Here is a 23,321-nt window from a genome sequence, read left to right on the forward strand (position 1 = left end):
TTTCTTTTTTTTTTTTTTAATTTTTTTTTTAATGTTTTTATTTATTTTTGAGACAGAGAGAGACAGAGCATGAACGGGGGAGAGTCAGAGAGAGAGGGAGACACAGAATCGGAAGCCGGCTCCAGGCTCTGAGCCATCAGCCCAGAGCCCGACGACGGGGCTCGAACTCACGGACCGCGAGATCGTGACCTGGCTGAAGTCGGACGCTTAACCGACTGCGCCACCCAGGCGCCCCCAGATCGAGTATTTCTGATGAAAATTTAACATCTACACTGAGATGTGCTATAAGAAAAAACACACACTGGGTTTTGAAGACTTAGTAGCAAAAAAATAATAATAATTTAATACAGTTTATCAATAATTTTTATATCATTTACATGTTGAAATAACATTTGGCTCTACTAGGTGGAATAAGATATATTATTAAATTTTATTAAGTACATGGATACTAGAAGCATTACGTGTTATTCAAGGACACAGACAAACAAAAAAATACACGTTAAAAATCTCTGAGGGTTGGGGCGCCTGGGTGGCTCAGTCAGTTAGGCATCCAACTCTTGATCTCGGCTCAGGTCATGATCTCACGTTCATGAGATTCAGTCCCGTGTTGGGCTCCCCACTGAGTATGGAGCCTGCTTTGGATTCTCTCTCTCCATCTCTGTGTCTCTCCCACACTCTCTCCCTCCCTCTCTCTCTCTCTGTCTCTCTCAAAATAAATAAACATTAAAAAATTAAAATAAAAATATTTGAGGGTTGCTTATGGTGAGTCTTGTTTGGATGGAATGGAACGGTGAGATAAAAGGACGCAAATAAAAAATTAAACAAGAGAGGCCTTGCATGGACCACTGATGAAAGAAGGCTATAAATTAAGGAGAATGATTAACCCAATCCCCTGTATCTAAGATTCCTTGTGACCACGGAAGAAGGAAAAAAGCACTGAAAACCTGAAGTCTTCGTGACCTTTAAAACCCAGAGCACCAAAGGTAAAGGCAGAGAAAGAATGAAAGGGTCTAAAAGCAATTTTTCAAAGACCATGATAGGACTAGTCTTCAGAGCGCTTTAAATCATCCCGTCCAACTTCATTTCCTTGGCTGTTTAGTACACATTTGGCCTAATCACTCGAGAGTCCATCTAAATGGTTGAAGCTAATTTCTGTGCTGTGATCAAGGCGGTGCTGCCTAGTGCTGTATCTGTGAGCTCAGCTGTGGGAGGAGGACATTGGAAGGGGCTCCAACAACAGGTGGGTTGGAGTCCGCCTGAGAATCTAAAGCAGAGGGCAGGACAGCTGGTGTCTGGCAAAGTGATTTATAGTTGAAAGCAACAGGGAGCAAGTCAGAACCCTCACCAGTCATCCAAACTACACACCCCCCCCCCTGCCGCCGCCCCAGACATCCTGTCAGCTGCAAGGGACTTTAGAGGCGCAGATAGAAGGGGTGACTAGACAAAGGTCATGGCAGACCCGAGACTAGAACCCAGGACACTACTGTAAGGCAACAGTGGAAGCTGGTAGAGCTGATAAGGATTCCTCCATGGAGAGCCCTGGCCCCCAAGCGGGGAAGGGAGCAAAAAAGCATCAATGACAGCTGGCCCTGTCACCCACAGTGTGGATGGCTCCTAGCAAGGAAAAAGAGACTCTACCCCTTAGCAAGCAGTTTGTCTCAGCATTTGGGGACATGTTCTTAGTGCTAAAAATGATTCTCTTTTCTTGGTTTTCCTTTCTACCAACTTCTTCTTTTACTTCTTAAATTCTGACTTCCTCCCTGACTTCTCTGTGGCTAGATCTAGTGGTCTTGTCTCTGGGCCTTCTCTGCTGTACTTATCACACCAAAGTTCTGTCATTGACCCTCCTCTCCTGTATCTCCTTTATCCAGTTTACTCTCATTCATTCATTCATTCATTCATTCATTCAGCTAACACCTATTAAACACCTACAGTATGCACTTACTTTTACTAAAATGAGTAAGAGGCCATCCCTGCCCCCAAGGAGCTTCCTGTCTGGTGTGGAAGATGCAGATATATAAATAGTTTTAATGTAATGACAAATACACACACAGAGGTTTTAGAAGGTGTTATATAACCAAAATAGAATGCATTTAGTTCAACCGGGAAAATCTCTTATCTCCAGCCTCAATTTCTTTCTTAAATTGTTCAAGCTTCACATATTCAATTAAAATTTGGGCATTTCTCACCTGAGCATTTCAAACTCAGTATATTTTAAACCGAGCTCATCACCTATGTCCCAAATCATATATTTGTGACACATAAAACAACCAAACAACAACAGGTTCTATTTGTGACAACTATAGAAGAGACTCCAGACTGGAACAGAATCAAGTCTGCATTTAATTCATTGCTATGCAATTATTTAGAGAAAAATTAAATTTTGCCTAGAAGCTATAAAGGGGAGGGGGCAGGGGCACCTGGGTAGCTCAGTCGGTTAAGCGTCTGACTTGGCTCAGGTCATGATCTCACAGTTCACGAGTTCGAGCCCCACATTGGGCTCTGTGCTGACAGCTCAGAGCCTGGATGGAGCCTGCTTTGGATTCTCCCTCTCTCTCTGCTCCTCCCCCACTCACGTTCTGTCTGTCAAAAATAAACATTAAAAAAAATCTTTTAAAGGGGAGGGGGCACCTAGGTGGCTCAGTCGGTTGGGCGTCCAACTTCAGCTCAGGTCATGATCTCACGGTTTGTGAGTTCGAGCCCCGCAAATGGGTTCTGTGCTGACAGCTCAGGGTCTGGAGCCTGCTTCCGTTTCTGTGTCTCCCTCTCTCTCTACCCCTCCCCCACTTGTGCTCTGTCTCTCAAAAATAAATAAATGTAAAAATATATACATTTAAAAAGGGGAGAAACAAAGAATCTATTATTTGGTGAACATCCTCTCCAGATAATAGAAATATTTTTTATCTAGCAATCAGGCATATAAGTGCCTTCTGAGGAAAAGGAGATAATAGCCGGTAAGATCATTGAATTCATTCTTCTGATCTGTCTGTACTCAATAAGCAGCCTCTGGTTGGAATCTGAATGCCCTTAAAAAAAGGAATTGGATAAGAATATTTCCCGCTGTAAATGAGTAACTTGTAACTATTTTCATTTTCCATCTTTTTCAGATTCAATTATGAGAGAGAAAAAGGCAAGCTGAGGGCAAAACACGATCTGACATCCTGCAATCCCCCCTTTAGGGGCAACCTCCCCACTGCCTTAAGGTGGAATATATATATATTGGCACTAGTAACTACCTAAGAACAAAGACAGGGGAAAAACAAATGGTTAACTGATAAAGATCACAGTCATGTAGGACGTGAAACTCCATTATAGTTTGTAACTGTCTTAATGATTTACAAGAAAAACACAATCTCAGTGATAGACCTCCAGGAACCCATAGACTCCATTTCCTGGAGACCTAGCATCACCTTCACCTCCATAGGATAGAAAACCCTATATAATCAGTCACTCTTCACAATCACAATGCAGCCTTTTCTGCCCATGGGTCCTGTTCCTGTGCTACAATAAAAACACCTTTTTGCACCATAAAATGTCTCAAGAATTCTTTTTCAACCGCTGGGCTCACTGATCCCACGTCGCAACCATCCGAGAATAATGGAAATTTTGAATTGCCTTATCTCCCTAGCAGCCTCTTTGCTGCACTCCTGGCCCCTACTGTCTTTCTCCTCCAATTCACATAATCCTCAGCTGTTAGCATAATCTTTCTCAAATTCCATTCCCGTGAAGTCACTGCCCTGCTCAATCACCACCAGCAGCTCCGTAGGTCTATTTTATCAACCTAAAGTCATCAGTTTGGAACCCAGAGCTTATCAACTGTCCCACACACCACCACTTCAACCAAGCTTAAACTGCCTCCACTGCAGGCAAGCTAATTTGCTTACCATTTATCTTCTTCCCTGTGCTTTTGAAGTCTGTCTAGCCCTCCTTGCCATCAGCCATGTAGACCATCCCAGAGCTCACCTCAACCAGGATGCATCTGATTAGCCTCAACACTTGAGACTGCTTTGACCTGAAATCCCTTACGGACCTATGTGCAAAACCAGCCTGTTCTCTGGGTCCAGAAAGGGACACTCAAAAGAGCATCAAGTTATGACCAATAAGGGATAACACTGAGTAGTGATGTCATTTAATCATCAGATATACTTATAATATTTTAATAACTTTATATTTGTGCAGGGCACTATATTAGATAATGAGGACAGCAGGGTGAGGCAAAGTCCCTACCTTCAAGGAATTTATATTAAACAAATATAATTAAAATTGCCATATATACTATGAAGGAAAAGAATAAAGATGTTGTGAGAGAGAATTGTAGGGTAGGGTTAATAATTTTGGTTAGGTAGGACAGGGAATATTCTAAGGATGTAATATCAAGGCCTGAGGCCTGAAGGATGAGTTGAATTTAAATTTTTTTTTTTCAACGTTTATTTATTTTTGGGACAGAGAGAGACAGAGCATGAATGGGGGAGGGGCAGAGAGAGAGGGAGACACAGAATCGGAAACAGGCTCCAGGCTCTGAGCCATCAGCCCAGAGCCTGACGTGGGGCTCGAACTCACGGACCGCGAGATCGTGACCTGGCTGAAGTCAGACGCTTAACCGACTGCGCCACCCAGGCGCCCCAGGATGAGTTGAATTTAGCTAAAGAGTAAGGGCAGGGGTGCCTGGGTGGCTTAGTCGGTTAAGCATTTGACTCTTGATTTCGACTTAGATCAGGATTTCACAGTTCGGGAGATCAAGCTCTGCATCGGGCGCCTCGCTGGCACTGCAGAGCCTGCTTGGGATTCTCTCCCTCTCTCTCTGCCCCTCCCCTGCTCACGTACTCTCTCTCTCCCTCTCTCTCTCTCTCTCAAAATAAACAAACTTAAAACAAATTATAACTAACTAAATAGCTTCTCCTTGTTAAAAAAAAGAATAAGGGCAAAGTGATTTAGGAAGAAGAAGTAATATGTGTAAAGGGTTCCACTTTATCAGTCAATATTTTTTAAGCATCTACTAAATATGTAATTCTTTTCCTAAAACAATAAAGAGACATGTAAGGCTTAGCCTTCCCTTCGGGAGATATGACATAAATAATCTTGATCATATTAGTCTGCTCAGGATGCTATAACCAAATACCACAGACTGGGTGGAGTAAGCAACTGAAATGTATTTTCTCACAGTTCTGGAGGCTAGAAGTCCATGATCAAGGTGCTAGCAAATTTGGTTTCTGATGAGAGCTCTCTTTCGGGCTTGTAGATGGCTACTTTCTTGCTATGTGCTTCATGTGACCGTCCCTCTACCCTCTTAGGTTTGTATCATGGACCCTGTAAATTAAACTGACAAAAGACAGATTAACAGAATTTTAAAAATAAGAGTTTAAAAACAAGAGGTGGTTAGAACAGAACTTGAGGCTTACATACCATCTTAGCAAACAGCAATAAATTTGTGGAGAAGTGACAAAACAAAGGAGGAAAGTTTGGGCTTGCGGGGTGGTAAGCCGTGGAAAGGTAAATATATGGGGGAACTAATGGAAGATAAGGGTTATTTCAGTAAAGTTTGTTTGTGCAGAATCAGTGCCAGCTCCTTGTCTCTAGTGATAATGGTTGTTTTCCTCCTCCTGGTACAGGAGAGGGGGGAAGAGGAAACAACTTCACAAAGGGAAATTGATGTCCTGATTTTAGGCAAATGGGGGAAAGCAAAGAGCACTTTCTGTGTTTGTTGCTTCCTAGTTTTTTTCAGGTCAAAATAATCCTTATGCCAAAGTGACATATTCTGGTCCCCTTTGGGGAATATAGAGTGTAACAGGGAAGTGAGACAAGGCTGAAAAAGTGGCAGAGACTAGACCGTGGAGGACCTTATAAGAGAAGTTAACAGGTTTGAGCGATCTCCTGAGAGCAATGGGAAATCCTGAGTTGGGAGGGGAGGATTAGGAGGGAGTCCTGACATGATCAGACTTGTTTTTGAGGGTAGGTAAGGCTGGAGACAGGAAGAGATGAGAAGGTATATTCAGGGTAAAATTAGTAGGGCTTTTGTGACTAGATGGCAGGGTCAAAGAGAGAGCATGGTTTCAGGTTTGGGTAATGGAGAGGATGGTGATACCTTAAACTGAGATGGGAAGTACTTCAGGTATGAGGAACAAGGAATTCTATTCTCAACAAGAACCTGTGAGATGTCCGGTTGACAGCTAGGCACTCAGGTCTGGAGTTCTAAGAAGCAGTCTGACTAGAGATACGGATTTTGGAACAATTTTATGAGAGCGGAGGCCAAGAGAACAGATGGGTTTGGAAAGGAAGAAAGCATAGGGGTGAGAAGAAGGCCTAGAACAGGTCCCTAAACCATTCTAACATTAGAGGGGCTACAAAGGAAACTAATAAAAACAGAGCAGTAGGAGGAAAACCAGGAGACTGTGTGATCAGAGATGCCAAAGGAAAGGGATGATTTGACCAAGAGGGAGGAGCCAACACAGGAGTAAATGCCTCAAGGTCAGGTAATATAAGATGATAGGACAGCAGCATGAACAGGGACAACAGGAGGTACAGACAAGAGTCACTGAAGGAATTCAGAAGAGCAATCTTGTTGGGGGCTATGTATTTAGTGGGACCTGCATCTTGGCAAGAAAACCAAGTCTAGCTTCTTAAACGGTTCCCTAAAAGCCGGCCTCTGAATCTGAGTGAACATGAAACAGACAAAGAGGCAGGCTAAGGAGAAGAGATAATGTACCATGTTTGGAATAATGCTTATTGTAACCCAGCTCCGTTCACCAGCTAAACATTATGTGGATAATGGATGACAGCAGGATGCCTAAGTGGTTGCTGGATGGCAAGTTAAAGTAGGTCAATCAGGAACACAGAAGGAAGTAAAAATGCTTTAAAAGATCCCATCAAAGCACAACTTCAAACAATGTGGCCTTGCTGTGGATGAGCAGAAAACCACAACAGATGTATTAGCCCAGTGAAGAACAGTTAGAAAAGAGATGCCTTTTTTTAGGGAGGAAAAAAAATCCCAGGGGATTTTAGAAGCAAATTGTAAGTTTAAGAGCCAGAACACTAAGCATCAGAGACTCTTCTGACTCTAGATACACATTTTCACACACCAAATATCATCATTATGTATCCTGTGTTGCAAGTTCCTACGTTCAAGTTTACAAGAATCTATTGCACAAAAATCTACTGGCTGCATGTTGTATGTAGAAGAGCTGTGTGTGTAAAACGACCACAAGCTTAGCATGAGCAAATAATGTCATGAGCCAATTAAAAATGCAAATACAACTTTAGTCTACTTTACTAGAAGTCATCCCGATAATAAAAGCAATAGTCTTAGCGCTCTCTGCATTAATCAGAATAAAGGTGGAGTGTTATGACCAGCTAAAAACATCACATTTTAAGAGTGATATCTCTCGCCCATCTCCTTTCCATTACCATTACAGATTCTCTCATCTCACACCTGGTAGACTGTTTCCAAAGATGGTCTGGCAATCAATCCCTCTGGTGGCACAAGCCTTTTGTAGTGTCATGTTGCCAACTTCTCCCATCTAGAGTCTATTTCTCCTCCCCTTGAATCCAGGCGAGCCCTGTATCTTGCTTTAATCAATTCTCCTCCCCTTGAATCCAAGTGAGCCCTTTATCTTGCTTTAATCAATGAGAAGTGATGGGGTTTGATTTACAGACCTAGACCTTAAGGGGCCTCCTGGCTTCAGTTTTTACCTTCTTGGTTGCCAGCCACAAAGTCAAGAATGGGGCTAGCCTACCGACTGATGAGAGGCCAACGCTGAGACACAAGTCATGCGGAGATGTGGAGAACTGAGGGGCACAGGCAACAGCAAGCACCGAGGCCCCAAACGTGAGTGAGGCCATTTTGGATCTCCAGCCCCAGTCAAGCCACTGACGGTAATATTCTATATCTGTGCTACCCAGTATGGGAGCCACTAGCCACGTATGTCTATTGAATTCTTGGAATGTGACTAGGGTGTCTGAAAATTTTCATTTTTAATTCACTTGATTTTAACTAAGCTTTAAATAGCTAGTGACTACGCAGTTGGACAGTATAGACGACTCATAATCCTGCTAAAAACAAACAAAAACCAAAAAACAAAAAAACAAAAACTGGGCACAGGGCAGAAGATCTCCTTGGCACTTACCCTTTATGGTGCTACAAATAAGCAGTTACTAGAGATGGTTGGTGGTGACAGATATAGCTCTGTTAACTAGTATTGAAAAACAAAAAAACCCTCCCTTCGACATCACCCAAAGGAAGGAAGGAATCCATTCTAACCTGTTTCATCTGCATAAAATGTGAGAACCAGAAAGGGAAATTCCCACATCATAGAATATACCATGAGTTCCACATCTAGCATAGAGATGTCCTGATTAGACAATCAACTTTCAAAAAGTGCTTTCATCATCTATCAAAAAACAAAATGTTAATAGTTCCCTGGTTTTGGGGGGAGCAGGAAGGAAACTTGAGAGAGCCTACTGTGTGCGTCAGACACAACCACATACATCAATCCATTTAATTCTTTTAATCATTATTTTCAGACTAAGGAAATACAAATTCAGAAATGTGACTTGCCTAAGGACCTAAAACTAGTTGGTGCCAGAGATGACATTCAAAATCCAGCCTCTAGATTTCCCAATACGCCTAATGCCTCTCCTATCAGGAATAACAATTTCCATGATCTGGTCATCTATGTAACTATTTCCAGTTAATGCCTTAACTCTTACCAGACTGATCTCATTTCTGCTTCCCTTCACTTGACACTCTTCTTCTAATTCCACCTATCCTTCAGAGTCCAGTTTAAGTCTCCCTTTTTCCTTCCCTGAAACTTTTCTCATCTTAATCCCAATTTATTTCCCTCTCTTCTGAATTTTTACGTCGCTTACAATGGGCACCACATAACGTAGCAGTCTGTTACATTGTCTTTCCCTTAAAGAGACCGTAATCTCTTCAAGGTGGACAGCCCATGTCCTTACCAGTCTTTGAAGCCTGGCAATCCTTCCAAATTTCCCATTTTCCTTGAGCCCTGAATAGGTACTTCTGGAATGATGAATGAACTAAACTCAACAAATACTTCTTGATTAATTAAAGTCAGCCCCAAACTCTCGGGTTTTACCCTCTCCTCAAACTACCGCGCCTCAATTGATCAGGAGAGGTTCAGTGGCGAGTGGAGGCGGTAGTGCGGCCACGTAATGCTCCCCGCCCGCTCCGGTAAGCCACGCCCAACCCGCTGGTCGCCGATTGGGCGTGGCTCAGCCTAGGGTGGCCGATTGGGCGTGGCGTGCGTGAGTGAAGGCGTGGCCGAGAGGGGAAAACTCCGCTCTGGATCGGACTCGGTGGTCCCCGGGAATCCTCGACAATTTCCGGCAACGGTCTCCTCCTCAGCCGATCGACCTCGGGCATTTCCGGTCACCTTCGGGCTTTTCCGCCTGGCTCCCGCGCGGATCTCACCACTTCGGGTATTTCCGTGTCCCACTCGGAGGTACTCGGCAATCGCTCGGCCTCCCCCATCCCCCGGTAACGGTCGCTGGTGAGTTTAAATGAGCCGGGGCTGGCCGGGCCGGAGCCGCTACGGGGGGGGCCTGAGGCACTGCAGAAAGTGGGCCTGAGCCTCAAGGATGACGGTGCTGCAGGAACCCGTCCAGGTAATGATAACCCCGCTCGCCGAGGCTTGGCTCGAAGCCTCGGCCGGGAAGCCGCGTACGGCCACTCCGCGGCCTGGTGCGGCCTAGGCCCGGCAGCTTCTCCCGCCTCCCCTGCTGCCGGGTCCTGCCTGTCTCCGCGTCGGCTCGGAGGCCTCGCCCGCAACCTTACCCGCGTTGCCTCTTGTCCTGCCTTGCTTCCACCCCGGGTGCGAGCGGGGTTCGGCGATAATGCCTCTGTCCACCGGCGGGCCACGGTCGGGCCAGCCCCTCCTGTCAGTCCAGGGGCCTGGCCCCCCCGGCCGGGGTGAGAGACCAGGGGCCGAAAACTCGCCCCAGGTGCTCCCTTAACCCGGGGATGATTGGGAATCACGTTTGATCAGAGCTTGTATGATCTTCGTAATGGTGGGGCAAGTTGGCGGGGTGGGGGTGGTGGGGGTGGTGGTGTTCGGTTTTGTTTTTGTTTTATGTGAGAGGGCGGAGGGCCGATAAGATCGGTATTTTTAATACTAATTTCTGTTTTGGTAACAGACGTCCTATAGCCCACGTTGCTTTCCTCGCTCAGTGAATTTCCCACTGGACAATGATCTGGGAAGAGAACTCCCGAGGCCCAGCGCTGAGGGGCAAGCACCTATACGAGGGGAAGGGGTGGAAACGGCAAATCTGGGTGTTTTTGTTTTTTTCTTTTTTCCCGTGACCGGTGTGATGGGGATCAGGAGTGTTTTATTGTGCATGTTGATAGTGCGTTCAGGAAATGAAAGACAAGGGTTTTTACATCCATTTCGCTGTCCTTACGACACCGAGGTATGCTTTGACGCACAGTGCTCTGTTGGCACGGGAGAAACCCTATTGGATTTGAAGTGTGATGCAGTGCCAGTCATTTTCCCCCTGCCATCTCAAGAAACTGAATCTTTTGTCCCTTACTGATGGACCAGGTCTGGGAGACTTTCAGCTCACCATAGGATCTTTGACTTGAATAGAAGAGTTGACCTCTATCAAGTGCTGTCATTGAGTTATGGACTTTTTTTTTTTTTCTTGAAGTTACAAAGCAAATCAATTTTAGAAATTACTTCACATTACCCTTAATAGGCCTGTGACCAAATAATAAATATTTTAATACATCACTGCTTCCATATTTCCTTTAATTTTTCTTCCCGGAATGAAATACAAGTATCTCCCAGTTTGCTTCTTTTACATATAGCAACTATTAGTATTTGAACCAATATAATGTGGAATTCTGTCTTAGGAAATTTACCTGTTTGTAATTGTATCCATGCTTCCAAAGCTATTTCTTTTCAAACACATTCCTCTTACTGGTAGAGTCCCTTTTAAGTTTTGTTTTGTTTTGTTTTGTTTTGTTTTGTTTTGTTTTGTTTTGTTTTTTTAGGCCTAACATTAAATTAGAAGTTATCTGTATCTTTTGTTGTTGTTGTTATTAAGTAGCCTCCATGCCTATCATGGAGGATGACCCTGACAGCAAGAGGCACCCAGGTGCCCCAAAAGTTATCTGTACCTTAAATGAACAAGTATATCACTCAAGTTGTTTAATTTCTGTTTCATATTTTGTATGTAATTTTGTCTTCATTGATGATACATTTGCCTCCTCTGGCCCCCCAATTTTCTCAATTGATAAACTACTCTCAATGCTAGCCTATAGCCACTATTTAATAACAATTTCAACTTGTATAAAAACATGGAGAAGAAAAGACTATGTAGCCCGTTCCTAGATGGTACCCATCAAGTTTCCTCTTTTTCCTTACAGTACTCTTAGTGGTAATGCTCTTAGGTCTTTTTGAGGCTTAAAAGTCAAATTTGTCCCATTTTTCTTCCCCCATACTACCTTTGTCCATTAGATTTGGGGACTGTGGTAAGAAGTTTTAGGATAGGGCTAGGTGAGAATTTTGGTTGTAATTTATAGTAGAAGAAGCCCTTCAGTCAGGGGTCTGGCATTGGGAGAAACAAGCAACTTTAGCTACGATGATGATGATGATCAACTGATTAGGGATAGGGCTGAACATGGGAAAGAATCACTAAGGAGAAAATAGGACAGATAGATACTATTGTTTTTTTAAACTATGATAAGTAATTGCATGTACTTGTAAAGGAACGAGTGTAAGTTGGGGAGTTGTTTGGGGCATCATGATATTACCAGGCTTAGGAAAAAGTTGAGAGGAAAGATGAACAACTGTTTACTTTTTTTTTTCTTTAAACTTTTGACACGGAATAGCCAGTCTGATAAATTGCGTCAGCCTAAATATTAGCTCCTCCTCCAAATTGTCTCTCATAGAAAAACTTTATATTTGAGTCTTTACAAAAGACTCCTGTTATGAGGCAGAAATTCTGTCAATTATTTTATTTTTAATTGTTTGGGGAAGACACACAGCCTAAATGATTTCAATCAGTGTCAATTTGGATATTTATAAAATTCACCTGATGAAATGGATTTTAAAAAAAAGCAAAGACATTTTAATGGATTTATCAGTTTTTCCTGGGGGTAGAACTTCATGGAAGTGTGAAGTTGTAAACAAGCTTTGTAAAAATCGCCTTAATAAGCAGTGTACTAAGTGGATACTACACATATGATATTGTTTTAGAGATCATTCAGATAGTGAAGGAATACTTTGGGTTTGGAATAAGATATACTGGGATAGCATCTAGCATGGATTCAAAGGGTACCATATTTCAAATAACTTAGAATTAAATGTATATTCAGGAAAGTTGTGTTAGATGAAAAAATGGCTTTGTTGATATCAAAGATAGATGTGAACGGTTTCCATAAAATTGTTCTGTTCAATGAGAATAGAACAAGATGAAATTCCTAAATAAATTTTGTCATTTGAGAAATATGTATGTGTAACTAAATTGATAAAGCAATAGGCATTTGACTATTTGATCTTCATTCAAAAAACATATACTTAAGCCAGCTGAAGCACATTTATGAAGTTTTCTTAACTTCATATGGGAAAATACCTTATATTTATATACAGTATAGTATCTTGAAGGCAGTGCTACATCGTACCTGAACTGGGAGAATAAGCTTTGGGGAATGTGGGTGGGGGAGGAGGTCATTGCAAACATATATAATAATTTCATTTCTTTACGGACTAGTGTTCTGATATAGCCCTTTTTGTGTTTATGCTGTTTATATAGAGAAAGCATTAGGCAAATAATCACAAATTTGTAATTACACACTGATAAGGGCACTATAAATGGGGTGTGAGGAGAGAGACCTAATGAGGGACTTGACCTAAGCCCAGGTGTCAGGTTTGCAATTGAACCACCAAAAGAGGTACTAGAAAATAGCAAAAAGTTAAGCAGCCTCAACGAAAAAATCAAATTGGAAAGAATGTTATGTATCTGCTATGTACCAAGCACAGAAGAGTATGAAAGACATCCTAAAATCTTCTCTAAAAATGGTGTCAGGAAGGTCCTTTTTGAGCAAATAACATTGAAGCTGGGATCTGAAGGTTGAGAAGGAAACAGTAATTTGAAGAGCATAACAGAAGGAGAAAACAGTATGTGCAAAGTCCCTAAGACATAGCAGCACTTGGCACTGAAATAACTGAGAGAAGGCCAATGTGACTGGAGTTGCATATTAATGGAAAACCATTATAAGGAGTTCAGTTTTCATTCTAAGTGTGTGGGGAGTCATTGAAGGATTTTCAGAAGAAGGTTGACTTGATGTAGATGTTAGATCTCTTGGCTACTATATGTGAAATGTAATGGAAGAAGGAGGCAAGAATAAAATATCTTAGGGGCGCCTGGGTGGTTCAGTCGGTTAAGCGTCTGACTCTTGATTTCACCTCATGTCGTGATCGCATGGTTTGTGAGATGGAGCCCTACATGGGGCTTTGCGCTGATAGCACAGAGCCTGCTTGGAATTCTCTCTCTCTCTCTCTCTCTCTCTCTCTCAAAATAAATAAAAACTTAAAAAGTAGGCTTAGGATGAAAGTAACCTAGACCAAAGTGGTAGTAGTGGAGTAGGAAAGAGATTGATAAATTCAAGAGATGTTTTGGAGGTAGAACCAATGAGACATGGAGACTGATTGAATGGGAGAGGGTGGGGATCAAGACTGCTGCCTGGATTTCATTTTGGTGGTGCCATTTAATAAATGAAGAATCCTGTGAGGGGGGACAAATCTGAAGGAGGATAATTAACCTGTTTTTGTTTTGTTTTTTTTGTTTTTTTTTTTTTTAATTTTTTTTTTTAACGTTTATTTATTTTTGAGACAGAGAGAGACAGAGCATGAACAGGGGAGGAGCAGAGAGAGAGGAAGACACAGAATCTGAAACAGGCTCCAGGCTCTGAGCGGTCAGCACAGAGCCTGATGCGGGGCTCGAACTCACGGACCGTGAGATCATGACCTGAGCCGAAGTCGGACGCTCAACCGACGAGCCACCCAGGCGCCCCTTGTTTTTTTTAACAGCATTGATTTTGAGAGCGAGAGAGAGAGAGCAGGGGAGGGGCAGAGGGAGAGGGAGAGAGAATCCCAAGCAGGTTTCGTGCCATCAGTGAGGAACCTGACTCAGGGTTTGATCTCATGAACTGTGAGATCATGACCTGAGTGGAAGTCAAGAGTCCGACACTTAACCAGTTGAGCCACCCAGGTGCCCTGACAATCTGTTTTGAACAAAATGAGTTGGAGATATTTGTGAAGCCAACCAGTAGAAATATGGAGAAAAAAACGTCTAATCTTTTGAGGGATCTAGTCTTGTTGGGAAGCTAAGAATGTTTAACAGGAACAATTGGATAATGTTACAAGTCAGTATGTATTTGATTCCACAGATAATAATAAATTCAGTAAACAGATCCTTGTAGACTGGAAAAATGGTGTTTCTTGATGGAGTGGAACTTAAAGCTTTAGAAGATGGGAAATGTTTGGATTGGTAAAAAAGAAGGGAAAAAATGGTTTTAGCATGGAATAGCACGAGCAAAAGCCTAAAATTGAGAATGGTGTTTAGGAACAAAAGAACCATAAAATATTATAGTTTTGGTTGGAATGGGAATTGAGAGCAGGAAGAGATAAGGTTTTGCTAGCCAGGTAGAATGAGATTATAGGGGACTTAACATCCAGATTGAGGAGTTTAAGGCATTGGTAATAAATAGCCATTATACGTTTTTGAACAGAAAACTTCTTTTTTAACGTTTATTTATTTTTGAGACAGAGAGAGACAGAGCATGAATGGGGGAGGGTCAGAGAGAGGGAGACACAGAATCTGAAACAGGCTCCAGGCTCTGAGCTGTCAGCACAGAGTCTGACACGGGGCTTGAACTCACTGACCGCGAGATCATGACCTGAGCCGAAGTCAGCCGCTTAACCGACTGAGCCACCCAGGCACCCCTTGAACAGAAGACTTCTAATGAAAGCACTGCTTTGGGAAGATTAATCTGGTGCTGTTGGCAAGGAGGGACAAGACGAGAGTTAGGGAGACATATGGGCTAGTAAAATAATCCAGTTACATGGTAACATACACCTGAGTTTCTCATTCTTGGTACTATTGATGTTTGGGGCAAACTAATTCTTTGTTGTGGGGGACCCTGTCCTATGTATTGTAGAGTGTTCTGCAGCATCCCTGGCCTCCACCCACTAGGTACCCCCTCCATTTGTGACAATCAAAAATGCCCCCCACTAAGAATTACTAAATATCCCTTGAGGGGCAAAAATCACCCAGATGGAAAACCACTGATATAGACCTAAACTAAATTAAAGTTCTAAAAATAAGATTTTAATGTATAACAGGAAAATTCCACAGTGATTTTTTTTTCCCCTTATACCTCCTTATATTGTCTGAAGCTTTTATTATCCATTTCTTTTATGGTTCAAAAAAAAGGGCAACTATTTTCTTTTTTGACAAAAACAAGAATAAAACAAAATAATTTATGTGGTCACATTTAGGTCTGAATTAGTTGTACAGTTACAGAGGTTTGTTTATATTTTTAAAAATATTACATGTTTAAGAACAAGCAAGGAAAGAATTTTGCCATTTTGTGCTGTTGATTCCTCTTTTAAATTAATGCAACCTAGGACTAACCTAGGACTAACCTAGGTCCTAACCTAGGACTAACCTAGAATTCGGTAGGAATTCTCTTTTAAACTTTTTTTTTTTTTTTTTTTTTTTTTTTGAGGATGGGTGTGGTGTTGCTGTTTGTCTCCCTGTTAGCAGCATTCATCCATCTGGCTTTAATTTGTAGAAGTCCTGAGATGATGCACTGAATGATATTCTTTTGGGGACAGGTCCACACCAGCAGTTGGGCCAAAGTAGATGACTAGCCAGGGGGCTGATCTTAGCCCTGCTCTTCATAAGCTCCTAATCTGTAGTGCCTTAGAAAATAGCCCATTTCCTCCCTATTTCCTATCAAAGAGACACCATCACTGAGGAACTTAGAGGTGCTTGAGCAGAGTGGTGATAGAAGCTGTATGTGGGATTCTCCAAGTGGCAAATTTTATGGGGTATATGAGAGTTTGAGTTGGCTGCCTTTACTATCACTTTTTCACCCTCTTAATTGGTAACAGGGGCGCTTGGGTGGCTCAGTCGGTTAAGCATCCAACTTCGGCTCAGGTCATGATCTCACTGTTCGTGAGTTCGAGCCCCATGTTGGGCTCTGTGCTGACAGCTAGCTCAGAGCCGGGAGCCTGTCTTCGGATTCTGTGTCTCCCTCTCTTTTTGTCCCTCTCCAGCTTGCTCGCTCGCGCGCTCTCTCAAAATAAACATTAAAAAAATTTTTTTAAAAGAATTGGTAATAAAAAATTATATTCTTCTGAGCAAAGCTTGATTTTATATCAGAAATGGATAGAATCCTTGATTATGATACTTTCTCTCTTGTTCATTTAATATCAAAAAGACAGGAAAAAAAAGCAAAGTTCCAGGACTTTATGGCCATACTATATAGCCGTATGTGTGTCAAATTTTCCTGGTGATCAATAGTACTGAGTTAGCTGGTGAATCATTTGGGTCTTTTGTGGCTTATATATTAACAAAATAAGCAATTGTGGCAGATATGTTGGGAGATGTTATAATAATGGAAACTGTGTCTTTATTGAGTTTGTTTATATTGGAAGACAGGAAAGGAGGAGGTTTTTAGTGTCTACTATGTGCTAGTCCATATACTAGGAGCACTGTATATGTATCATGTCATTTAATCCACACAATCTAAGAAATAGAGCTCTGTTTTCCAGATGAGGAGATTGAAGCTTCCAAGTCACACTCTTGGAAGTGCTGGCACACAAATTTGAACACATGCCTCCAAAATTAATCCTGAGTATATCGTTTCTACTCCCCATGTTCTTTCATTTACAACAAAATTAAACAAGTTGGTTCTTAGGAAATCTCCATATTTTGTAAAAGAGTAATTAGGTGGTAATTATTTGTATCACAAAATAATAATTGTGTGCCACAGAGTTTCTTTCAGTAGAGATTTCCAGAGATTCTTACCTATTGGACTTACAGTTGACCCTTGAACAAGGCAGGAGTTAGGGGCACTGACCCCTATGTAGTGGAAAAATCCGAACATAACTTTTGACTCCTCAAAAACTTAGCTACTCTCAGCCTACTGTTGCCTAGAAGCCTTGCCAATAACATAAACAGTTGATTAACACATAGTTTGTATACATATTATATACGTGTTCTTATAATGCAGTGAGCTAGAGAAAAGAAAATGTTACCAAGAAAATCATAAGGAAGAGAAGATACATTTTTAGTAGTATATTGTATTTATTGAAAAAAATCCACATGTAATTGGACCCGTGCAGTTCAAACCCATGCTGTTCAAGGGTCAACTGTATATGAATACAGAGAAACTTAAAGCTAAGACTAACATAAGATACTACCAGTAGGAGGACTGGCAGAAGTCAAAGATCAGTTGTTTATTCATTCAACATCCATTAGTTAAGCCCTTGTTTAAAAAGTACATAATAGATGTTGGGAATCTAATAATGAGCAAAACCAGAAGTAGTCTCTACCTTTCTGCAGTTTATAGTGAGGAAGACATTACTTATTTATGTAAAATTACAGCAGTGAGAAGTATTACAAAGGAAAGGTACGTAATGCTATAAGAGTGTGTAATAGGAATGCCTGACCTCATCAGAGCTCCCCCAAAAAAGTGTTCCCTGAGAAAGAAGTCCAAAGAATGACTCGAATATGCATAGTTTGGAGGAAGGTACCAGGTAAAGTGAACTATGTATATGTTTAAAGGGCCTGTGGCAGGAAGGTAACATGGTAGGTTTGAGGAGTTGAAAGAAAGCCATTGTCCTAACACAGCGTAAGAAAACATGATACAAGAGGAATTGGAGAGGTAAGCACGGACTATACCATCCTCCCTGGTTTGGTGGTTTGGATTTTTGTCATTAAGGACAATGAGAAGCCAGAGAAAGATCTTAAGTGAGAGGATAATATGATCAGATCTGATTTGTGAAAAGCTCACAGAGAGAAAATGGATCACAGGGTGGGAAAGAATTCAGGGAAGACAAATAAGACACTATTAAAAGTAATGGTGGGGGGCGCCTAGGTGGCTCAGTGGGTTGAGTGTCCAACTCCTGGTGTCGGCTCAGATCATGATCTCATGGTCATGGAATCAAGCCCCGCACATCAGCTTCATGCATGGTGGGTGTGGAGCCTGCTTGAGATTCTCTCTTTCCTCTTTCTGCCCCTCCACTTGCACACACACTCTCTCAAAATAAACTTAAAAAAAGGGGGGGGGGGACAGGTCTGCCTTAGAAAGTAAATGTTTCATTGAGTTTCTTCCTTTCATCACCATTGCAGTTGCCTAATTTAAATGAGTATCATTTTGACATATACCTATATGCACGGTTCCAGAACCCTAGGTCATGGGATGGTCTGGTAGAACACCAGAGGGACAGATAAGTTCTTATGGAGGTTTAGAATTCAGCCAAGTACTGTGCTAGATTTATCTCAAAGGTAGTGTTTTTTGTACTTATTTTACAGATGATTAAAACTGAAGGTCAGAGAAGTGACTTGGATATCTCGATTAGTAAGTGTCAGAGGGTTAGAGTTAGGTTTCATCGGCCATGGATTGAAACTGGAGGTTATATTAAATGGTCAAAAAATAATTGAATCAAATTAGATTTGAACACCCTTTAGCCTGTTGTTTTCTGAATGACGTTTTTTTGAGTTCTTCCACCGTGCAAATGTTGAAGTTCTCTGAGGAAAACAGTCGTAGTTTGTCACATTACCTTTTACGGATGTCTTTTCTGTGTCATAGTACACAGGAGATGTAGGCCAGATAGCAGAGAGCCTGTAGCATGTTTAAAACCTGCTCTTATATTCACTCCTTGCCAGTGCCACCTATTTTTGTTGGAAGGTTCACCTTCTCAATTGTTTGATTAAAAAAAAAAAATCAAAAGCACAGGGGTGCCTGGCTGGCTCAGTCGGTAGAGCATGCGGCTCTTGATCTTGGGGTCATGGGTTTGAACTCCCAAGTTGGGTATACAGATTGCTTAAATAAAGAAACTTTTAAAAACACATTAGAAAGCTTTGATTAGGGAGGAAGACTCGATGATAATGTTGATGGCACGGCTAAAATTTGAGTAATTATTAGGTATGTACTAGGAGCCATTATGTACTTTATGTAACATTATGTACATATTAACCATTATGGACTCTTATGTTTTAAAACAAGAGACTTGAGACATTGATACTTGCCCAAGACACGGAACTAATAAGTCACGGAACATGGATTTGAACCCAGGTCTCTCGAGAGCTATCATCGTTTAGCAGTGATGATATTTATGTTTGAAGAATGTAACTCTGGGACAGAATGGATTACCTACAGCTTACAGGCAGGAAGACCACGTAGAAGGCTAAGAGTTGAAAGAAGATTGTTAACAGAATGGGACTAGAAAAGAAGGGAAAGATTCTAGATACTGTTCTTTAGGTGCAGTTCTATAAATGATGGTTAGACAGTAACCAGCCCATTCAAATTGCTTAAATCGATAATGTACCCAGATTGATTTACCAATACATTCATTATTTCATCTACACTCAACCCAACATCCTTGACCTTGTGTGATAAAGTTGTTTTGCGTTTCAAACTACAAGGAGCACCTCTCCTACTCCTGGCTGCAGCGGTGCCCCTGGTGGAGGACCCTGGCGTGTGCGGAGGAAAGTACCTTTCTAGCTCAGTAACTTGTCTTCTCCTTCCTTTTAAGTATTTAATTCAATTCTACAACTATTTATAGAAACCTATGATGTATCAGGCTCTAATACTGTCTCTCATCAGCTGGACCAGTGACACTTAATGAACCAGGATTTCTGTGAACCCCTAACATTGTACACAGATTTTCTGTATATATATGTACATGTGCTTTTTTCTGGAAAAGAGGTCCATAGCTTTTATAAGTTTTTACATAAGAGGGTTCTGTAAAAGGAAGGAGAGCTACTTACCTAGAAAAGTAGAAGAATGATTCTGAGCCCTGAATGCTTACCAGTGAAAAGGTTTCAAAGTAAAGAGATCTAAACTCAGTCCCAGCTTCCAGGGATTGTGATGCAGTGGGTTTGAGGTAGAGCATTGTCAAGCAAGGATTGGTAGCCACTGATCTAGACAGGAGTAGCTCTAAAAGGTACTCCATGAGAACAGAAACTATCTGTTAATTACTGTAGATAGAGGCTTCAGTGCCTGGCACATAATTGGTACTCAATGAGTATTTATTGAATGAATGAGTACTAGAACTCTCCGGTTCAGAAAAGTTAAAAAAGACACCACTACCCTCCTCCCCCACCATTGGTTTTCAGTCATAGTAAGTCATGCTGGAATCAGTAAAAAAAAAAAAAAAAAAAAAAATTTCCTCACACAATCATAGTCTACCTTTGTCCTCTAAATAGCTGAGGCTGTTGTTGATACCCATCACAGGCAAATGTTACCAGAAATAAAGTCAAGGAGTAATAAGGAGTAGGAACCTCAGATCCTTGGTTAATGGTACGTGGAAGAATTGTTAGCAGCAATATGCAACATTTTTATTGGGGGTTCTGGCTGTTTCAGCACAGCTTGTCTTTGGTATCTTCTTTATTTAGGTGGCTCTGACTGGGGAAGAATCATACAGTGATATAACAGCGCTCCTTTGCAAATCCCATTGGTATTCACGGCCTTCTCTTTTTTCTCTTCCCATCTATTTTGCTTCCCAAGTAATAGAGAGGACCCTCCAATTGCTAATGAGTTTTTTTTAGTGTAGTATGATATTTCAGTTTTTTAAGTATTCCTTTCTATGAGATTGAGGGGCACTGTGTGATTAATTCATATGGAAACAAGCATATGTGGCAGCCAGCAGAGAACTGAAGTGTGGCAAAATTACAATTGCATGAACCCCTTTGCCTTCTGGAAATTATGAGTAGGGGTAGTCAGTCAGGCTTTGGGACAGCAAATTATCTTCAGTACAGAGTCTATAAGTATCTGAAAATTCTAGGATTTCTCTTATTTTTTATGTATACTGTTGGGATCCTTTGGTTATGCCGACTACTTCTGAAAATCTTTGAGGGAGAATGAGATGGTACGTTTTAGACCAGAGGGAGATTTCTTTGTAGTGCAACTAATTTGGGTGGATTATGAAAGGAGATGATATTGTGATTCATTTCTATTAATATGTAGGCTGTTTTATTAGGTATAAGAAATGGATTAGGGTCAAGAAGGAACATGAAGACCTACAAACAAGAGGTTTTGGAACTTGAGTAACTCAAGCCTTTCTTTTAAAGCTAAGGGCCATGGCCTGAAGGATTAGAAAGTATTTTATTCATAACATCTTGAATTAACAGATGAGACAGCCTCTTTGACTTTGGGGAATCTGCTGAGCAGGGATATTTTTAATTAGAATAAATCTTTTTTAGATCAGTCCTTTTCAAACTTTAATACGCATATAAATCACCCGGGATCTTGTTATAATGCTGATTCTGATTTAGTAAGTTTAGGATTGGGTCTGAGATTCCACACTTCCAGAAAACTTCCAGAAGATATTAGTATTGTTGCTCCAAGGACCACACTTTGAATAGCAGTTTTAGATAGTTCTCAAAGTGGTAGGAAATGACTGGATTAAGAACGGTAACGTTAGAGGGAAAAATGCTGCCTGTGATAGTATAGATTATTAATTTAAATTAAATTCAAATTCCCACCTTTTTCCTTTCCCTTGTGCCTGGATGGAAATGGTCAGATTAGACAGTCCTGAGACTTTAAAAAATTTAGACTGTATAGAAAGTAAGTTTAAACAAGAGGCTCCAGAGACCCCATGAGAAAATAGAAAACTACACCCTTGGGCTAAGTAAGTCATCAACTACTACTAGGACTTTGAATATAAAAAATTATAGTTAATAATACTCATAGAAATTAGTAAACATTTGCTTTTTCATTCAAATATTTGAGATTATACTATAGCCAAGGCATATTAATCACTTGTTACAATGTAATCTAGCTTTACTGTTACAGTGTTAGCTAGTGGTTTCATTAGGTAATCCCACCATGCTGGTTTTATTGTAACTATTAAACTGTTCAACAAATTATGAGCTGTATACATGGCTAAAAATAAACACTGTTGTATCATGATCACTTGTAAGATATCTCAGTTTGTGAGTTGATGATTTTTTTAATCAATTGGTGACTTTTATATCTTGTGATAGACCAGAAGTTAAAAAGAAACCCAGAAAGATTAAAAGAAACTCCTATGGTGTTGTGCTCCTAAAAATGCTAGGCAAAACATAAATATATGTAAACACATAATTTACAGATACATAATTTATATAACAGACTTAAAATTAGTGTTATATGATATACTAAAACTTCAACAACAACAACAAAAAACCTCTCTGGTTTAATGCTCTCAAAAATTCTGGATAAAATAGTAAGAAAAGGTAAATCATCTAACAGAAAAATGAATGACACATGAATTGGCATTTGCCAGAAGACCAATAAACGTGAAATAAATTACTATTGAACACATTGAACTCATTTTAATATTCAGAGAAATGCAAATTAAAGGCACTAGATAAGCATTTTACATCTGTCAGACTGGTAAAAATAAGAAATTGGGGGGCACCTGGCTGGCTATCATTAGAGCCTGCAACTCGATGTCAAGGTCATGAGTTCAAGCCCCACATAGAGAGAGGGGTAGAGATTACAATCAATCAGTCAATAAACAAAAAAATTTTTTATAGTACATAGTGTAGACAAAGATGTGGAATAATGAGTAGTCATATGTTTTTGGTAGGAGTGTAAATTAAACCCACACTTTGAAAATGATTTGTATTACCTAGTAAAGATGAACCTGTGTATGAACATGAACTCAACAACCCCATAATTTCATTCTTAAGTATATATCCCAATTTGGAGAGATTCTTAAATAGGTACCCTAAGAGATAAATATAAGAATGTTCTTTGCAGCATTATTATAACTGGAAAAAAACTAGAAATAACCCAAATGTTCATATACTGTAAATAGATAAAATGCATTTTGATGTATTTTTACAATGGAAATATTATTTATTCTGCAATCAAAATGAATGAATTCTACACAGATTGAGAATGAATTTTTTAAATATTGGATTTCCAAGCAAATTATAGCATAATATATACAACATGCTTGTATTTATTTAAAAATTCAGAAACAGGGAAAAGTGTTGCATTGCTTAAGGATGATACATACAAATGTATAAAAATTGTAAAGAAAACCTGAAGATTAACAAAATTCAGAGTGGTGGTTTCAGAG

General features: G+C 40.6%; 2 protein-coding genes across 12 annotated transcripts in view; one reads left to right on the plus strand and one right to left on the minus strand.

Moving 5' to 3' along the window:
- Positions 1-9,915, minus strand: part of MYL4 (myosin light chain 4) — a 30,541-nt gene extending 20,626 nt beyond the window's left edge. The window contains exons 1-2 of one of the 3 annotated variants that reach the window (XM_045489292.1): positions 8,953-9,086; positions 5,162-5,319 (exon numbers count right to left, since the gene is read on the minus strand). The gene's annotated coding sequence lies outside the window, so the exon portion shown is untranslated. Of the gene's footprint in view, positions 1-5,161; positions 5,320-8,952; positions 9,087-9,790 lie in introns of those variants that run through there. The other 2 variants (XM_045489293.1, XM_045489291.1) reach the window with 2 other exon arrangements.
- Positions 9,320-23,321, plus strand: part of CDC27 (cell division cycle 27) — a 73,463-nt gene continuing 59,461 nt past the window's right edge. For 3 of the 9 annotated variants that reach the window (XM_045489285.1, XM_045489286.1, XM_045489284.1), the window contains exon 1: positions 9,431-9,621. In XM_045489285.1, coding sequence (XP_045345241.1) covers positions 9,595-9,621 — 27 coding nt within the window. In that variant the 5' untranslated portion in view covers positions 9,431-9,594. Of the gene's footprint in view, positions 9,622-23,321 lie in introns of all 9 variants that reach the window. The other 6 variants (XM_045489287.1, XM_045489288.1, XM_045489283.1 and 3 more) reach the window with 5 other exon arrangements.

The sequence above is a fragment of the Leopardus geoffroyi genome, chromosome E1 (assembly GCF_018350155.1).
Source record: "Leopardus geoffroyi isolate Oge1 chromosome E1, O.geoffroyi_Oge1_pat1.0, whole genome shotgun sequence".
Lineage (NCBI taxonomy): Eukaryota > Metazoa > Chordata > Mammalia > Carnivora > Felidae > Leopardus > Leopardus geoffroyi.